This window comes from Gracilinanus agilis, chromosome 3 (genome assembly GCF_016433145.1).
Source record: "Gracilinanus agilis isolate LMUSP501 chromosome 3, AgileGrace, whole genome shotgun sequence".
Taxonomy (NCBI): domain Eukaryota; kingdom Metazoa; phylum Chordata; class Mammalia; order Didelphimorphia; family Didelphidae; genus Gracilinanus; species Gracilinanus agilis.
The window spans coordinates 142,264,189-142,281,884 of NC_058132.1; the positions used below are offsets into that span (position 1 = coordinate 142,264,189).

Consider the following 17,696-nt stretch of genomic DNA (forward strand, 5'->3'; position numbering starts at 1 on the left):
CCCCCATTGCCCACCCTTACCAATCTTCCACCTATGAGACAATACACCGAAGTACAAGGGTTAAAAAAAAAAACCTTTTACTTTCTCTCTTAGTAACAACTATAAGACAGAAAAGTAAGGGCTAGGCAAATAGGATTAAGTGACTTACCCAAGGTCACACAGCTCGAAAGTGTCTGAGATCAGATTTGAACCCAGGACTTCCCAACTTCAGTCCTGGTATTTTATCCACTGTGCCACCTAGCTACACCTGGTAATACATTCTTTAAAGGAAATTCCCTAAAAGCTACAAGTGGAAACCAATTTCTCCATTTATTCTTTACATATCAGGTCCTCCCCACTTAAAGTTATATGAAGAAAATAGAATCAATGTTTTATTCAGTATCATTTTCATTTAGCTAGTTATATAGAATAATTTATATAATGAAGGATTGCTTAAAATTATATCACAATTTGTGATCAACTGGAATTCCTTTTTTTTAAACCCTAATATCTTTTATATATATATATATATATATATATATACATATATATATCCTTCTATATTAATTTTTTTATTTGTTACAGGGCTAGGCAATGGGGGTTAAGTGACTTGCCCAGGGTCACACAGCTAGAAGTGTCTGAGGCCATCTAAAATGAATTATTAAAGATATGTGTAAAACAAAAAACAAAAAAAGCAATGATCACAAAGACAGAATGACTTCAATAAGAACAGGTCATACTAAGCTAATTTTCTTCCTTTTTTTACAGGGTTATTACTAAATTGGTAGATTAATAGGAAGCTATAAATACACTTTACCTAGATTTTGGAAAAAATTTGAGAAAGTAGCTCATGCTATTCTTGTGGAGAAAAAATGCAAAGCCAAGGGATAAACGGTAGTATAAGATAAAGTATCAAATGGATAAATGACCAGACTCAGAGTGATCACCAACTCCATGTCAACTTGGAAGAACACACTCAGTGGAGTTCACCAGAGATCTATGTTTCACAATATGCTGTTTAATATTTTATTATTGATTTGGAAAAAGACAAGCTTCTTGCATTTGAAGATGACAGACAGTGACAAAGATAGCTAACATACTATCTGACAGAATCAAAAAATATCTTAACAGGCTAGACTACACAAATAAATTTCTGATGAAATATAATAAGAGATAAATGTAAGGTCTATGAGACTGAGCAAGTCCTGTAAGCTCTCAGTGGCCCTCAACTCTAAGACCATAAATTCCAGAGTAGGTATCAATCTATATTAATAAAGAGTAAGCCTTCATACTGAGAGCTTCTTATACCAATTAAATCTTATACCAATTAAAATTCTTATTTCACTTTTGAACTTGGGTTCAAAAATCAATTTCACAAGGACAAGATCAAGAAACACGATCAGATAGCACTTTATCTGAAAAAGATCTGGGGGACTTAGTGGACTGTAAATTCAATACGTAGTCGACACAAAGCTGATGAGATCTAGTGCAACACTGAGAAAAATATATAACTTCCAGAATAAGGAATTGGACAATAAGGCTATACTTTGACCTAGTCAGACCACATCTGGAGAACTGTTTCCCAGCTTAGAAAAAGTAATGACAATGTGGAGAGCATCTTATAAGTATCATGAAGGGGCCCAACATCTCAGAAACAGGGATATTTAGCCTGGAGATGAAAAGATTCAGTTGCCTTCAAGTACATAACAGGATGGCATTCAGGAGAAGGATTAGATTTGTTCAGTTTGAAATAGGTGGAACTTGTAAACAGACAAATTTAGGCTTGTAAAGAAAAACTCCTTTCATATAGTTGTTCATAGTTTTCATTTCTTCTGAAAACTGTTTGTTCACATCTTTTGAACACTTATTTATAGTCTTCATCATGTGCTGGGACAGTGATGGCAAACCTTTTAGGGACCCCATACTGGGCCCTGCCCTGCCCCCAGACAGTGTGTTGTGCCCCGTCCCACCACTGTGTGCAGTGCTGAGCGGGCTGGGCTCCCAGCCCCACCCAAGCTGCCACCTCCTGAGACTATGGGGGCAGAGTGAGGAGCTGCTGCCAAAAAAGTGGGGAGGGAGGGGCATCAGAGACCAGAGTGCCCCCTCCCCTGAGTTTGGAGGGGGGGGGGGGGAGGGCCTGGCTCACACCTGGCCGGGGGTAAACTGCCTCCTGCAGCCATGGGGACTCATCTGCATCAAGCCTCCCCTCAGGTGGGTTGAGGGAGTGGGCTGATGCCCTGCTTGAATCTGCCAGGAAGATGGAAGATGGGGGAAGCCTGGGGGCAGAGATTGAGCACAACCCACCTCTCTGTGGAGGTGGAGGGAAGTCACCTCTGGTGGAAGCAGGGGATGGAGGGAACACAGCTAGCCTTTGGTGAACAGGGTTCACCCCCCCAGATGCTCAGTGGAAGGAGTAAGCACAGAGGGGTGGGGAGGCATGATGGGGGGGGGACAAGGGAGTAACTGCATGGAGGAGCATGGGTATGCCCACAAAGACTTCTCTGCATGCCATCTTTGGCATGCATGCCATAGGTTTGTCATCACAGTGCTAGGAGTTCTGGCTATCAAAATAAGACAAGAAAAAAATTAAGGGGAAAAGAACAGGCAAAAAAGAAATAAAATCCTTTTTATTTGTGATTAGTAAATGGTTCAATATCTGATAAGGCTGATTATTATTATCTGATTAAAGAAAGTATTGAATTACAGAATAATGTTTCTGAATGGCTTGAAAGAGAAATAAAAATTATAAGAGCAGAATTATGGTCTACACAGCAGAAATAACTAGCAGAATAGAAAAATATGACATGGGAATAAGTCTCACCAAAGTCTCTTTTTCAAAACTAAAAAAAATAGTTATTTCAAAAATAACTGGGAATGCAAAAATATTGAAGTGAAGGACAATCTTGAAGAATAGAAGATAAAATAATTAACAATAAAAGAAAGCACACTCTTCTAATAAACACAATATAATGATTTCGAAGACAGGCTACACAGACAATTTAAGGATATATAATTCTTAAATTTCCAAAAGAGCAAAAGTCAAAAAACCTGGACACCATAATTCAAGAAATAACAAGAAAACTTCCCAAAACTTCTGAACACAGAAAGCAAAGTGCCAAAAGGAAAAAAAAATCTACAGATCACATCCAGGAAAAACAAAACAAACAACAACAAAAAAAAACTCTAGGCTACAAACTCCAAATCACATAGTAGTTAAATTTTACAATTACATATATACAACATATGAAAAAGAAAAACTGAATAGCAAGACTATTCTTCATTCTTCACCCAGCAGAAAATGCGGGAGGGATTCATCATCATCATCATCATCATAATAAAGTGTTCCAAAGAATAATATTACTCAAGATTCAGCCTAAGGTTACCTAGTCTGCAAACCTGAGCCTAACTATAAATGAAAAAAGATAGTTGTTCAGAGGTATTCAAAACATTACTAGAAAGAAGACCAAACCTGAGAGTATTTGCTAATCAAATACCTCAGAGAAGGGCATAAAAATAAAGTAACTAAGGACAACAATAACAACAAAATTGTAACAGAAAGAACATTTAAAAGACTTTTTTCTAAATGTACATAAGGAGACACAAGTCAAATCAGACATCAAACAAAAGAGATGGTAGAAAAACAGGCCTGAAACAAAATGAACTAACCTCCCCCCAATAACCCACAAATACAGGTAAAATCAATGTTTTGTTTTGGGATTTCTGGGGTTTGGGGTTATTAAAATTACATACTAATAAAGAGTAAATAATGGGAGAAGTACAATGATGAATGTTAAAGGGGGGGGGGTCTATAAAGAGATAGGTAACCAGACAATGGTTATTATATTTGGTATTTAGATCACATATCTTGTCTTAGGACAAGGGGAAGCAGAGCTCTTGGGGCCAAATGATACATAAAAGAGAGGAGGGCATGGACCCAGGAAAGAAATTTTGAAGCAAATGTGGGGAGGGGGAGCCTGTATGTGTGTGCAGGCTATAAAATGACTGTGGGATGATCCAAGGTCAATAACAAAGTACAAAATGAAAGAATACTACAATTGGTTAATAACGTCTTTATTACCTGTAGAAATTGGCATATATCTAAGTGTGATACATCACATAAGGCAGAGGGGAAGATTAGGCAAGAGCTATGAGGCAATAATAACAAAAAATGTTTAGAAGAGGACTTTAAATGTCAATTCTATGAGACTATAGATACTAAAAAAGGACTAAATAACTGGAAGGGACATGAATCTAAGAACAAAAGTCAAAAACAGACAGAAAAGAGAAATAGTGAAGATGATAAATGAAAGAAATCTTTTCTAGAAAAAAGAAAAAGAAATGAAATTTTAAAAACTAACAAACAGTAAGAGAGAGATATCCATTTAAAATAACCACAGACAAAATAAAATATCTGTGATATGGCTGCCAAGCTAAATCCAGGAACTACATGAACATAATTATAAAACAGTTTTTATACAAATAAAATCAAATTTAAATAATTGGAGAAATACCAATTGTCATGGGTGGGCAGAACCAGTATAATAAAAATGATAATTCTACCTAAACTAATCTACTAATTCAATTCCATTCCAATTACCAAAAAATTAGAATGACAAAAATCATTTGGAAAAACAAAAGGTCAAGAATATCAAAGGAACTAATGGGGGGGAGGGGAAGCAAAGGAGGACATCAAGCAAGACTACATCTTAAACTGTATTTTAAGGTAGTAATTATCAAAACTATCTGGTACTGGCTGAGAAATAGAAAGGCGGATTTGAGGAATAGAGCAGACATACAAAACACAGTAATAAATGATTACAGTAATCTTATGTTTTACAAATGTAAAGATTTAAGATGTTGGGATAAGAATTCACCATTTGGTAAAAAATTGTTGACAATCTGGCAGAAACTAGTCATAAACCAGTATCTTACACCATTTGCAAAGATACATCAAAATGGATATATAGCCTAGATATCAAGAGAGATATAAGTAATAAAGTGGAACACAGAACACACTGTGTGTATCAATCAGATTTATGGATAGAAGAATGAATATGAATAAACAAGAGATATAAGCAAGCATGTTGAGAGGGTAAGATGAACGATTTTGATTACATTAAATTTAAAAGGTTTTGTACAAATAAAACCAATGTAGCCAAGATCAGAAACCAAAAGTTGGAGAAAATGTTCTATGGTCAATTTCTTGGTTAAAGGTTTCATTACAAATATATAGAGGACTTTGTTAAATTTATAAAAATATGAGTCATTCCCCAATTGAAAAATGATCAAAGGATATGTACAAGCAGTTTTTGGATAAAGAAATCAAAGATACATATATATATGTGTATAGTAATATGAAAAAATTGTTCTAAATCATTATTTATTTGAAAAATGCATATTAAAATAACTCTAAATATCTCACACCTATCAAATTGGCTAAAATCATAGACAGGAAAAATAACATGTTGCAGGAGTGAGACAATAATATACACTTGGAATTGTAAACTGATCCAACCATTCTGAAGAACAATTTGGAACTATGGTCAGTTTAAAAAATGTAAATACCTTTTTACCCAACAATATTATTATATCTATTTCCCATGGTGATCAGGGGAAAAAGAAAAGAATATATATTCTCTAAAATATTTATAGCGGCTCTCTTTGTGGTGGCAAAGAACTGGAAGTTAAGGGAATGCCCATCAATTGGGAAATGGCTAAACAAATTGTAGTATATGAGCTTGAATCAAATTAAATATCACTTTGGGTCAGGTTTGGGTCAAAAAACATTCTGATGTGATTATTTTTATCATTATGAGTATTTTTTTGGTTCTTCTTTCCCTTATTACACAGAAACACACTACTGCAAATGTATGTGGACTTTAAGTTTATTTTACCTGACAGATTTTGTATTGTTACCCATTTATTCAAAAGGAAAATTATAGCTTAATAATTTTAGAAAATATATGGTTTATCTTCAGTTTGAAGTAGTTTACTTAGCAGTTTTAAAAAAATCTTTACTTCATTTTTTTTCTAAATTAAAGTTGTTACAGTTTTTGGTTCACAATCTAAGTCATTCAGCTGCTGGGCATCGAAGTGGCATGTCAAACTTTTCTCCTCTGAAATATCAGAGTGCTTTAACTTTTTTAGTGTCTTAGGTATGGTACTTCTCTAGCTTTTAATGAATAAATTGAGATCAATGATAAATGATATACTTAAGGTCAAGTAGTAAGAACTATGGGATTTAAAGTCAGATCCTCAGGATTCAAATTGCAGACTCTTTCTACTCTATATCATGATGCCTCTCAACTCATGAAAAGTAGTTTTATGAAAAAATCATTGAAAAGGGAATGAAAAGTTATATTGAAGAGAGCAAGCCTCTCTAAAATTATTTTTCAATAAGATAGAGAAGGCTTTGAAAAATTGCTATAGACTCACATCTATTAAAATTATAGAGTTCATCAAACTGAAAGGGACAGATATTCTCCAAATAAGGTATAGACTGAGATATAGCCCAAAGGAAAAGGTGTAAGAATCTGACAAAGGAGTTGAATAAATTTGACAAGCAAAAACAAAAGGAAGACCCACAGAGCAGACAAGAGAATGAAGCAATCAGATAAACAGGCTTCAAAAAGAGGGAAAGAATCTTGGCAAAAAGATATTCCCAAGACAGGACATATGTTCAAAACAACAGGTGACAAACTTTGGGCAAATTTTGACAATATTATGAAGTGTCTTGGCAGTAGAGAATAATTGTAAAAGTTGAATCTAAGGAAAAGGAGATTAAGTATTACTCCAGAGAAACACAGAAAATGAAATACTTACCTAAACTAAAAACATGTAATTAATAAAAAAAGGATCAAGTGCTCCTCTGAATAGGGTGGGAATGAGGGGAGGAAAGTGGCGTTTTTCACATCTTAACACCAGCATAAAGAGGGGAAGAATCAAAGAATCAACCAAAAAAACATTTATTAAATACAGCCAAGTCAGCCAAAGTGAAATCAAAAGCCCTAAAAGGGCCGGATTGGACAATAAGACCATTTTTTTAAAAATCCTTATCTTCTGTCTTAGAATCAATACTGTGTATTGGTTCCAAGGCAGAAGCAGTAAGAACTAGGCAGTGGGAGTTAAGTGATTTGCCCAGGCAGTATCTGGAACTAGGTTTGAACCCAGGATGTCCTCTCTCTAGGCCTAGCTTCCAATCCACTGAGCCTACCCCTAGCTTCCCCCTAGATCTTATCTTTTTAAAGGCAAGGAAGGGAAGGAAATACAGAAAGGGAATGAAACAAATGCAAGTAAATCAAAAGTGCTTTGATGCAGACAATCCTCAATCTTACAAATGTTACAAAAGTTTTATTTGTAATTATTCCTTTGGCACTTAGAAACAATGTTAATATATAGCAGTTAACTTCCATAGCCCTCAGTAGGTTATTTCACTCAGTAAATAGCACTATAGTTTTTATTGTCTCTATGAAGAAAATCATCTCAAATCACAAGTAGGAAATTTGGGATAAGCAGAACACACTGTTACAATCCTACTCTCTAAAATAATGTCCTACCCACATTTACAAAAAATACCATCTCAGAATAGTCTCAAAAGGGGTCAACCTTGGGGCAAGCTGGGTAGCTCAGTGGATTGAGAGTCAGGCCTAGAGACCGGAGGTCCTAGATTCAAATTCCGCCTCAGACACTTCCCAGCTGTGTGACCCTGGGCAAGTCATTTGACCCCCATTGCCCACCCTTACCACTCTTCCACCAAGGAGCCAATACATAGAAGTTAAGGGTTTAAAAAAAAATAAAAAATAATAAAATAAAATAAAAAGGGTCAACCTTTTACTTTCAGGGGCTCAAAAAGAACCACTTTCTTTCTAAATTACTATTCTACAATGGATGCTTATATCTTGGGGACTACCTATGACCCCATGATAGAAACCTATAGAAAGACCTAATTGCACATCAACAAAAAAGACTGGCAGAAAATTAAGGCAAGAGGACATTTAATTGAAAGGCCAAATTTCCAGGGAAAAGAGGTGGGAATCAAGAACTGGAAATGTCTCACATGAACTAAGTCCTTAAAGTTTGTCAAAATGAATTTAAAATTTACTGAGGAATAGTACTGTAACATAAGAAATTACAAAAATGACAATTATAAAGAGCTATGAAGACTGACACAAAGGGAAGAAATTATAATTGAGACTACAAATATATAAACTTGCAAATGAAAAAAAAATCAAAACCAAATTCTGTGTAGTTTGTTGCCTAAGATATGAGAATGTACCTTCTGCCCATCCTTGCACCACAGAGGCAGACCACAGAAAGTAAAACACAACTGTTGTATATGCTTATATATTGGTTACTTTTACTAAACTTCTTGCTTTTATAACTACTATTACTATTACTTAATGATGATGATACTACTACTACCTATTATGGGCCAGTCACTGCACTAAACACTTTACAAATATTTTAATCTCAAAACAACCCTAGGAGGTAGTTCTATTATTAACCCCATTTTACACCTAAGAAAAACTGAGACAAATTGAATGCCCAAAAAGACAGTTAGCATCTGTTTGAGGCTTGATTTGAACTCAGGTCTTCTATCCTATCAGAAATCTAGTACTGTAGCATAAATTTATTCTAAAATATTTCCCACTAGAGGTCACCCAGCTTCAACTTTTAGATTTATCCAAGGATATTCACTACTTTTCCACCAAATTCATTGCAATTTTTTAGTAGTTCTATTAAGAAGTTTCCTTCATATAGAACAGTGGTTCCCAAATTTTTTTGGCCTACCGCCCCTTTCCAGAAAAAATATTACTTAGCCCCCTGGAAATTAATATTTTTAATTTTAATAGCAATAAATAGGAAAGATAAATGCAAATGTGGACATTACCACTCCCCTGGACTACTGCAGCACCCACCAAGGGGCAGTAGCACCCACTTTGAGAATCACTGATATAGAAGAAAAATCTGCCTCTGAAGCTTCTACTTATGTATACCTAGGTCTACCACTAAAGCAAAGAGGAATATAATTCCACTTCTATTATGGGATAATACTTTAAGCACCTGAAATAGTAATCACTTCTCATCCACTCCCAAGTCTTCTCTTCTCTAGGTTAAACATCCTCAGCCCCTTCAAACAATATTTATATGCCACTGCTTCAATTCCCCTCACTATACAGATTGACCACCAATGAATACAGTTGTCTAATTCAACAAGAGAAGAGAAAATATGTGCAGTGGGAACTAGATACAAAAATATACAAAAAGTAAATACAAAATAATTTTGGGGTGAGTGTTGATAAAGATTTTTTTTTTTAAAGAAATTGCCACTTGAATTTGGCCTTTAAGAGAGGTAAGGTATCCAAGAAACAAAAGGTAAGGTAAGAGAAAATTCCAGGAATGTGGAATAGGCTGCACAAAGGTAAAAAATGAGAATTTCACATAACAGACATAGCAAGTAGGCCCATTTGGCTGGACAGGAAATCATGTAAAATATGTCTGGAAAGATAAGAGTGCAACAAAATTGTAAAGAGCTTTAATGTCAAACAATATAGAAGCAACAGGGAGCCACTGAAGCTTCTTAAAAAGAACAGAATAGGATGGTAAGTCCCTAGATATTGGAAATGTCAATTTGGCTGCCACGTGGAGAATAGACTGGAAAAAAGACTGAAGGTAGAAAGACAAAATGGAAGACTACTGCAATAGACCAAGTAAGAGGTGATTGAAAGCCTCCATGATGATGGTCATGTGAGTGGAGAGAAGGGGTAGAGATAGAATTAATAAGACTTATCAACTGATTGGATATGAGGCAAGAAAGAGTAGAACATCAAGAATGTCACCAATCTTGAGAACCTGCATGACTAGAAGAATAGTGGTCCCCTGAAGAGAACAAAGTAAAAATAAATAAATAAATAAAGGTGAGTTTAAGGGAAAAGACAATGAACTCTGTTTCAATCATACTGAGTTTGATATATCAACAGAACAACCTTATAAGTGAAGTTCAAAGGGAAAGGACCAGAAGTTGAAGAGTTTGGAGATGAATATGTTTGAAAGTCACCTATATAGTAATAACTGATAAAATGAGATCTGATAAAGATCACAAAGGAGAAAAAAGAGAAAGAAAGAAAAGAGAGAAAGAAGGAAGGTGGGGGTGGGAGGAGACAGGAGACAGTGTCTAGGACATAGTTTGAATACATGGCTGTCAGAACATGAAAATTGATGATCCAGAAAAGAATACTGATAAACAGACTAACAAGAAGAAAACCAGGAAAAAGCAGTATCATAAAATCTAGGAAAGAAAACATCCCAAAAGAGGAAATGCTCAATAGCATCAAAACACTGTGGAGAAGTAAAGAAACATAAGAAGTAAAAGAAAAGTAGATTTAGCAAGTAGGACAGTTGGTAACTTTGATGAGAGCTGTTTCACTCAAGTGGGAAAATCAGAATTCACAAGGCTGAGACCCAAGTAAAAATTATCAAACATAAATAACAAAAATAGAATAAATGTAATAGCTTTCTCTACTAGGAGGACAGTGAAAGGGGAAAGATATTGGTCAAAATCTTGAGAGGATAGCAAAGTCCTGTAAGATTTAATTCCAAATAGTTAAGGAGGTTATTGGTCATAAAAGAACAAAACTTTAAATTGAAATTTGAATGGAAGGCAGAAACAATGGGACCAAGAGCTGGCTAGGTCCTTTATATCCATTTCTAGTCCTAAGCAATTCACTTCCCCTTTGGACCCTGGTTGCCTCATTTACAAAATAAGGGGACTAAATTTTATGATCCTTAAGGTCCACCCATCTCCTAACTAGTACAAAGTGGGCTAGACAATTTTTAAGGTTCCCTCCAGTTCTTATGAATATAAGTTTACTTCAAGGACCTATACCTTAATCAGTGGTAGTGCTTCTCCCTTAATATAAATCACCTCCTCTGTGTTTGTGTCCGTTGCTGTACCAAAGAATTCACCATTGATTCAGATTTAGCCAATCTGATGATGACCCTCTGAAAACTTATGTAGGTCAATCTTTGAACAGATGTAAAGTACTTCATCAGGATCACATCCAAAGCGTTTCCAAAATGGTCCATCCTCCTAGAGCCATGATGACAAACCTATGGCACATGTGCCAAAGGGCACACAGAGATATCTCTGAGGGAATGCACAGGCCCCTGGCTTGGCAGGCTAGGAACCTGGGCCCTGGCCCCAAACACAGGGGGTGAAGCACTCTAGTCTCTCTCCAGGCAGAGCTCAGCCCTTCAGAACTTGACCAGCTAGAAACCTAGCCCCATCTCTGAATGCAAGAGGCAGGAAGGTAGGGTTGCACCATCATGTAGGCAAAGCACTGGCCAGCCCAGGGCTGCAGATAGCCTGGCCCTGCCCCACCAAAGGCAAGGGGACACTGGAGCCTCCCTGGGGGCTTGGTCAGCCTGCTTCATCCCATCCCCATCCTCACTCCTGACTCCTAACACAAGGGTGGGTGGGGCACTGTATGAAGTCAGGGGGTGGGGCACACAATAGGGTGGGAGACAAGCAAGCAGTGGGGAGAAGTGGGGGAGCATGGCACTGGGTCCCTAAAAAGTTCCAAAAGATTCACCATCACTATCCTAGAGAATATATTTCACTGCCAAAGCTTTGGAGAACCATGGTCACATTCATAACACATTAAGTTTTTTAAAAAACCTTCCAAAGCATAAAGAGGCTGAAAATTAGAGAAGGAGAGAGAATATAACAAGCAAGCTCCCTGAGACAGGAAGGCAAAGGACCACAGGAACAAGCAAAGAGGCTGGCATTAGTAAAAATGGCCATCTCATTCTCTAAAACTAGAGCAAAAGAACAGAGGAAGCCCAGGACAGATGGTCACAATTTTTTCAGTAACACATAAAACAAGTCCTCTGATTAAAGGGAGAAGATGTACAGTAGCGTAGGTGGCCTTAAGAAGAAATGATATGGGATCACCACTGTGGCCAGTTCAACAAAGCATCAACCAAGAAAAAGTAAAAGGATTGCAGTGCAGCAGGTGAGACCCAGGTGAGATTGGAAAACATAAATATGCAATAGTCTTTTACAACTGTGATTTCTTTTAGCTGCACTGAATAAGAAAAAAAGAAAGCAGATGGTAGTTTGGGATCTGGAAAAGAATGAACAACAGGGTACAGTGGAAAAAGCATTGACTCTGGAGTCTAAGCTCTGGGTTCAAATCTTATTGCTGGTAACATCTACATAACCACTGGCCCAGCTTTCTTTAAGGTCTAGCCTCTAGACCTTAAAGAAAGCTGGGCCAGATGGCCTCTGAGGTCTCTTCCAGCTCTAGATCTTATCAATCACTTATTCAATTAATAGTAAATATTTATTAAGCTATTACTATATGCCAGGCACTATGCTAAGTGCTGGGGAAACAAAAAGTAAAAGATAGTCCCTATGTCCAACGAGTTCAAATCTGTGACATATGATCCTTCCTTAATGGAGCAAGGGTCTCAAGAATCGAGAATAATTTAAAATTAGACTGCTTAACCAAGTGGATAAGATTTGGTAGACTTTTTAAAAAAGATATACTTCAGTATTGATACCCTTTCATTTTTATCATTATATGGAGCAAGAATCTTGAGCAAATGAATCACTACCTACCACAACAAAAGGCAGTTAGTTCTAGTACTGAATTTAAAGGATCCCAGAGCAGCCTCTAAAAAACTTAAAGGAAGCAGTGGCATGCATCTTTTTGCCACAGGTGCCAAGGAATGTCATTCAACAGGTTGCTAATAATTAGTAAACAGATATCCATTTCCCCTGTCCCAATATAAAACCAAAGTCACCATGGACATAAAATAGAAGATAGTTATGCAAGACTATTTATGAGAAACTTCATAAAATCTCAAATTTTAGCAGCTGTTGAATTTTATCTCACCTTGCAAATATATTTATCTACTATACACTGAATTTTATACATTTTTAAAAAATTCTCTCAAAGTTATTTTTTTCCATTAGAATTTGTAACTTTCAGTCTTAAAAAAGAAACTATAAACTCTGGTAAAGAAGTTTCATTTACATTAATATGAAGCTATAATGACTAGTAAGTAATTTTGTGAAGCTAATTATCATCACCAAAACAGATTTTTATGAAAACTACTATAGAAAAGTCATTAGCAAGTATGGTCCTAGGCATAAAGAATCCAAGAAAAGTTCAAGAACACATAAGAATATGTACCAGTTTACTAAATCCAATTATATAAGGTAAGAGAAAGCATATAATTAATTCTGTTGGGAAATATATGTATGACACATAAACTTTCCATTACACATAAAGAATACTGAATAATCAAAGAATAATTCCAAACATGAATATTTATATTAATGCTAATAGGTTAATTTATAAATAGCCTTACTAATCTTCAAAAATACCTTAAAGGAATTTTCCTGATCCTCAGGAACAGCTAGGCAGAACACCAGACCTGAAGTTCAGGAAACCTGGGTTCAAATATAGCCTCAGATATTTCCTAGCTAGTCACTTGATCTCAACTGCCTACACTTTGCTGCTCCTTTTGTCTTAGTATTAATACTTAGTATCAATTCTAAGATGTAAAGTAAGGGATTTTTTGCACCCCCCCCCCAAAAAAAGTTTGAATTATGTGATGTTTACTTTCTCAGGAAACCCATAAAGGTCAATATACTAAAAGAATGTGTTAAGAGATGAAAATCCTATCATAAAAGTTTGTTTTAAATTCTGAACTGAAAATGACCTAATCTTAAACTGAGTTCAAACTTTTAAAGTCACAAATCACACACATCTACTGCTACACATATTCCTACATTTTTCAGAGAAATTGGATTTAGTTGCCTAAACTTTGTTAAAGAGTATGTGCAACTGACTTGGGAAGAAAAGTTAATACCTAAGCCACCCACAGACTTGGTAGTCAGAGAAAAAGAAACCTTACTTATATTGATAATGGGCACAAATTAATTTCAAGGCTTACTGTTCATTTATGTTAACACTTACTTGTGAACTCTTTTGGGAATTAACAATTAAAAGAAGTTTTCCCCCTAAAATATACAATAGAATCTATTGTTTCCTTTACTATTAGTCACCAAAAATCAAGTTTAACAGATTATGTTTAAATTGTATATGTCACATGACAGAATGGCGAGACAAAATTTAAAAAGAAAAAAGGATAATAAATATATTCCAACCAAAAAAACTTTGAAAGAAATGATTTCCTTTAATGCAACAATTTCCATATTCAAAGTTCACTTAGCCAAAGGAATAATCTGATGTAACAGTTATAAGATTTAATTCTAATTGCATTTTAACAGGTGTTAAAATATCTAAACAAAAGTAGTTTTATTTCACTGTAATGCAGTAAAGAGAAAATTTCACAGCAATATTTACCTTCAAATTTGTGCACATTGCCATGCCTTGATCAGGCTGAAATTTAAGTTATGGAATATAAATTTAAGTTGTGGCATATACCCTATGTGAATCAATATCAAAAAACAAAAAATTACTTAATCATCTTTTTTTTTTTTTAATTTTAATAGCTGTAGAATTTGCAAGATCAGGGGCAAATTACATACATTACACATTGACATAAAATGAAAGGATAACTTCAGAGACACAATACTAAATTTTGTCAGAATCAGCCAAAGAGAATAATACTCCCTTTGGAAAACTGAAATAATGTTAGATTAAAATGTTGAATACATTTTTAAAAGCTCATCATATAAACAAAAGGATAAAATATTAACAAAAATCTCAAAGAATTTCAAATAAAAATTTCCTTTCAAATACAATATTTTTCATTACAAGAAAAAAATTTTTTAAACAATTCATGTAAAGCATTCTTTCAAAACTGTTTTTAAATTATGGTAATTTTTCCATTATTGATTGTTCAAACAGCTTAAATTAAAACATGACAATGAGGCATAAAAATATGTTGCAAAGTATCTCCTTCAAACATAAAGTAATACAGTTGGTTTAATAAAATGTGTAATCATAGTTAAAGCCACAAATTTGCATATTTATATTGGCATACATTGGCAATTTCTGAAAATATAGCTGGCTCCTATTATCGAATAAAACTAATTTATAGTCACTCTAATTTTATAAAACAAGTCACAATTTGATCAAAACAACTTCATTTTCTCATTCCCAGGGGTTTAAAATTTTATGAATTTCACAAAATTCACATACTATTGGGGAAAGAGGCTTTTTGGGAAAAACGTTTGTGGGGAGTTAAGCATGATTTGTAAAATGCATATGATCTTTCAGTCATATTTTAGTGAAAAATCTAATTAAGACAAAAGAGTAAACAGCATCTTCAGAAACTGATTTCTCAAATGACACTGGGCTGATTATTCTGTTTTTTAAAAGGGTGGGAAATTTTAAATATATTAAACAGCATATCAAGTATTTAAATTATCTCCAGATTAGATTGCCAATACATAAAAAGCTTTAGTGCTACAAAAAGCTGAAGTATATATACAAATCAGTTAACTATGGAACTCTTCTTCAAGAGCTTTCTATTTCACGTTATTTTTAAAGCAATTTCACTAAAAGTAAGAAAAATGTTGAATAAGGGTTTTTTTCTTCAATCTCCAGAATACTCAAGTTTTTAATTGCTGAAATATTCTAAGATGACTTATTTCAGCTCTGTCAAATGCTTCATATTTCTATCCTGACATTTATGATTAATCCATTACATCCTGCTTTCCAAATCTAAACAAAAAATGAAGTTGCCCTATTTTTAATGTTAAGCAGTAAATAATTAGCCAAAAAAACGACGAGGATATGCAAGTATTCCTATGTTGATTTTTAATAAACTTCCAAAGGTTACATAACAGGACTTGAATAGTCTCTTTCCAACAATTTGAAATGAAATAGTCTAGGAACAGAATCGTTTATGTAAAAGAAAACAGGGAGTTAATCAAACATATTTTTCACCTCGACAACTGCCTTCTCTTCTGTCTCTTCTGTCGATGTTATAAAATATTCTGTCTTCTGACAAAGGGAAAGGGAGTATTTCACTTGTCAGTTCAGAATAGCTAGATTGTGAGGATCACTAGTCATAGATTTAATTAAGTTATGGACAGGAAAGATTTTTTTCTCCAAGTAAATGGGCTACTTTAAGTTCACTTCTAGCTCCTATATTTGGGGAAAGGGGTAAATAGCTAGGCATACAACATAGTCTCTATTTGTTACAATTCTTTCCCCACCACCCACCATGCACCAAACCCCCATTGTTCTATGTAAAAATTCACTGCTTCTATGGGCTAATGAAATCTAAATGGCAAGTGCCACATACATAGGAGATATCATAGTAATCAACTCTTGATATCGACATTTTCTTGCCGCCTTCCTTCCAAGAAATAAAATCTGGATTTAAAGGTAAAAACGATTACAGATTGGCTGGGGAGGGGAGGGGGGGTAAGGATCCCAGCTGCCCTTAAAATGCACCATTCTCCAGACTGATAGATGTCACTCCGGAGGGGGATGGTAAAGTCCCCAGAATGGTAACCACCAGCATAATAATGCAACTTATAAAATCCATTTTGACGTCCTTTGAATAGAATCTCTCCTGCTGAAACCTTTTTTTCCAAAAAGCAAAGCAACCCAAAGGGTTAGAGACTCCCCTCTCCCTTATTTGGCAATCCCCCTCACCAACCCCAGTGGAAATACACACAGAAGCAGCACCTGGGATTTCTAGATGTTTCAGATTCCTCACTCACGCCTTTCCCCACAGAGCCGGCTTATGTGAGCAGGAAAAAATAGAAGGAGAGTCGGAGAAGGGGAACACGGGAGAAGCCATCGGGGTGACCGGGCCACCTTCCCCACCCCACCCCCCACCCCCGCCTGAGCCCCTGACCCTGCCCGTCCCTCCCTCCCACCTTGCAGGAGCGCACCCGGGCAGGCACGCACCATGGCACCCGCATGGCCCACTCANTTTTAAAGCATAATCTTTGTCATCTTTCCCATCTTTCCTCTTGGCTTTGTAGACGTGACCGTAAGTGCCTCGGCCAACTTTGCAGCCCTCGTATTCAAACAGGTCCTCGACCCGCTCCCGCTCGCTGCTGAGCTTCACTTTGAAGTCATAGTCCATTGTCACAGCCTCCAGGCGGGCTGGCGGGGAGGGGAGGTTCTGGGTCCGGGGTCAGGGTCGGGGTCCGGGGGGAAAGGGGGGAGCAGAGGCAGCCGCGGCCCCCGGGATCCCGCCCGCTTCACGCCCGGCGGCGGCGACACCACCCCGGCTGATGCAGGAAGAGGAGGAGGAGGAGGCCCCGCGACGAAGCCGGGGACATCCAGCGAAAGAGCGAGAGACGGGCCGAGAGACGGAGCCGGGGACGCTCCCACCCGGGAAGGGGAGCAAGAGGGAAGGGGCCGGGGCCGGGGCCAGAGCCGGAGCAGTTCTCAGTTCTCGTTCCCTGGCTGGCTGGGGCGGCGACGGCGGCTGCAGCTGCTCCGCTCTCTACTCCCTCTCCTTCTTCCTCCTCCTCCTCCTCCTCTCTCTCACACACTCACTCCCTCTCGCACCCACTCATACACATACACACACACACACACACACACACGCAAGCACATTCACTCGGAAAGGCAGCGGCACCAACACAAGAGCCGGTATCTACACACACGCACACACACGCACACACACACACACACATACACACACGCACACACACACAAACACACACAGAGGGAGAGAGAGGGCGAGGGAGGCCGGAGGGGAGGGGGAAA

General features: G+C 36.7%; 1 protein-coding gene across 2 annotated transcripts in view; it reads right to left on the reverse strand.

The window, feature by feature from the left end:
* CDK8 (cyclin dependent kinase 8) overlaps positions 1-17,064 on the reverse strand; it is a 123,356-nt gene extending 106,292 nt beyond the window's left edge. For both annotated transcript variants that reach the window (XM_044668290.1, XM_044668289.1), the window contains exon 1: positions 16,905-17,064. In XM_044668290.1, the coding sequence (XP_044524225.1) occupies positions 16,905-17,064 (160 nt within the window). The remainder of the gene's footprint in view (positions 1-16,904) is intronic.
* Positions 17,065-17,696: the final 632 nt, after the last annotated feature.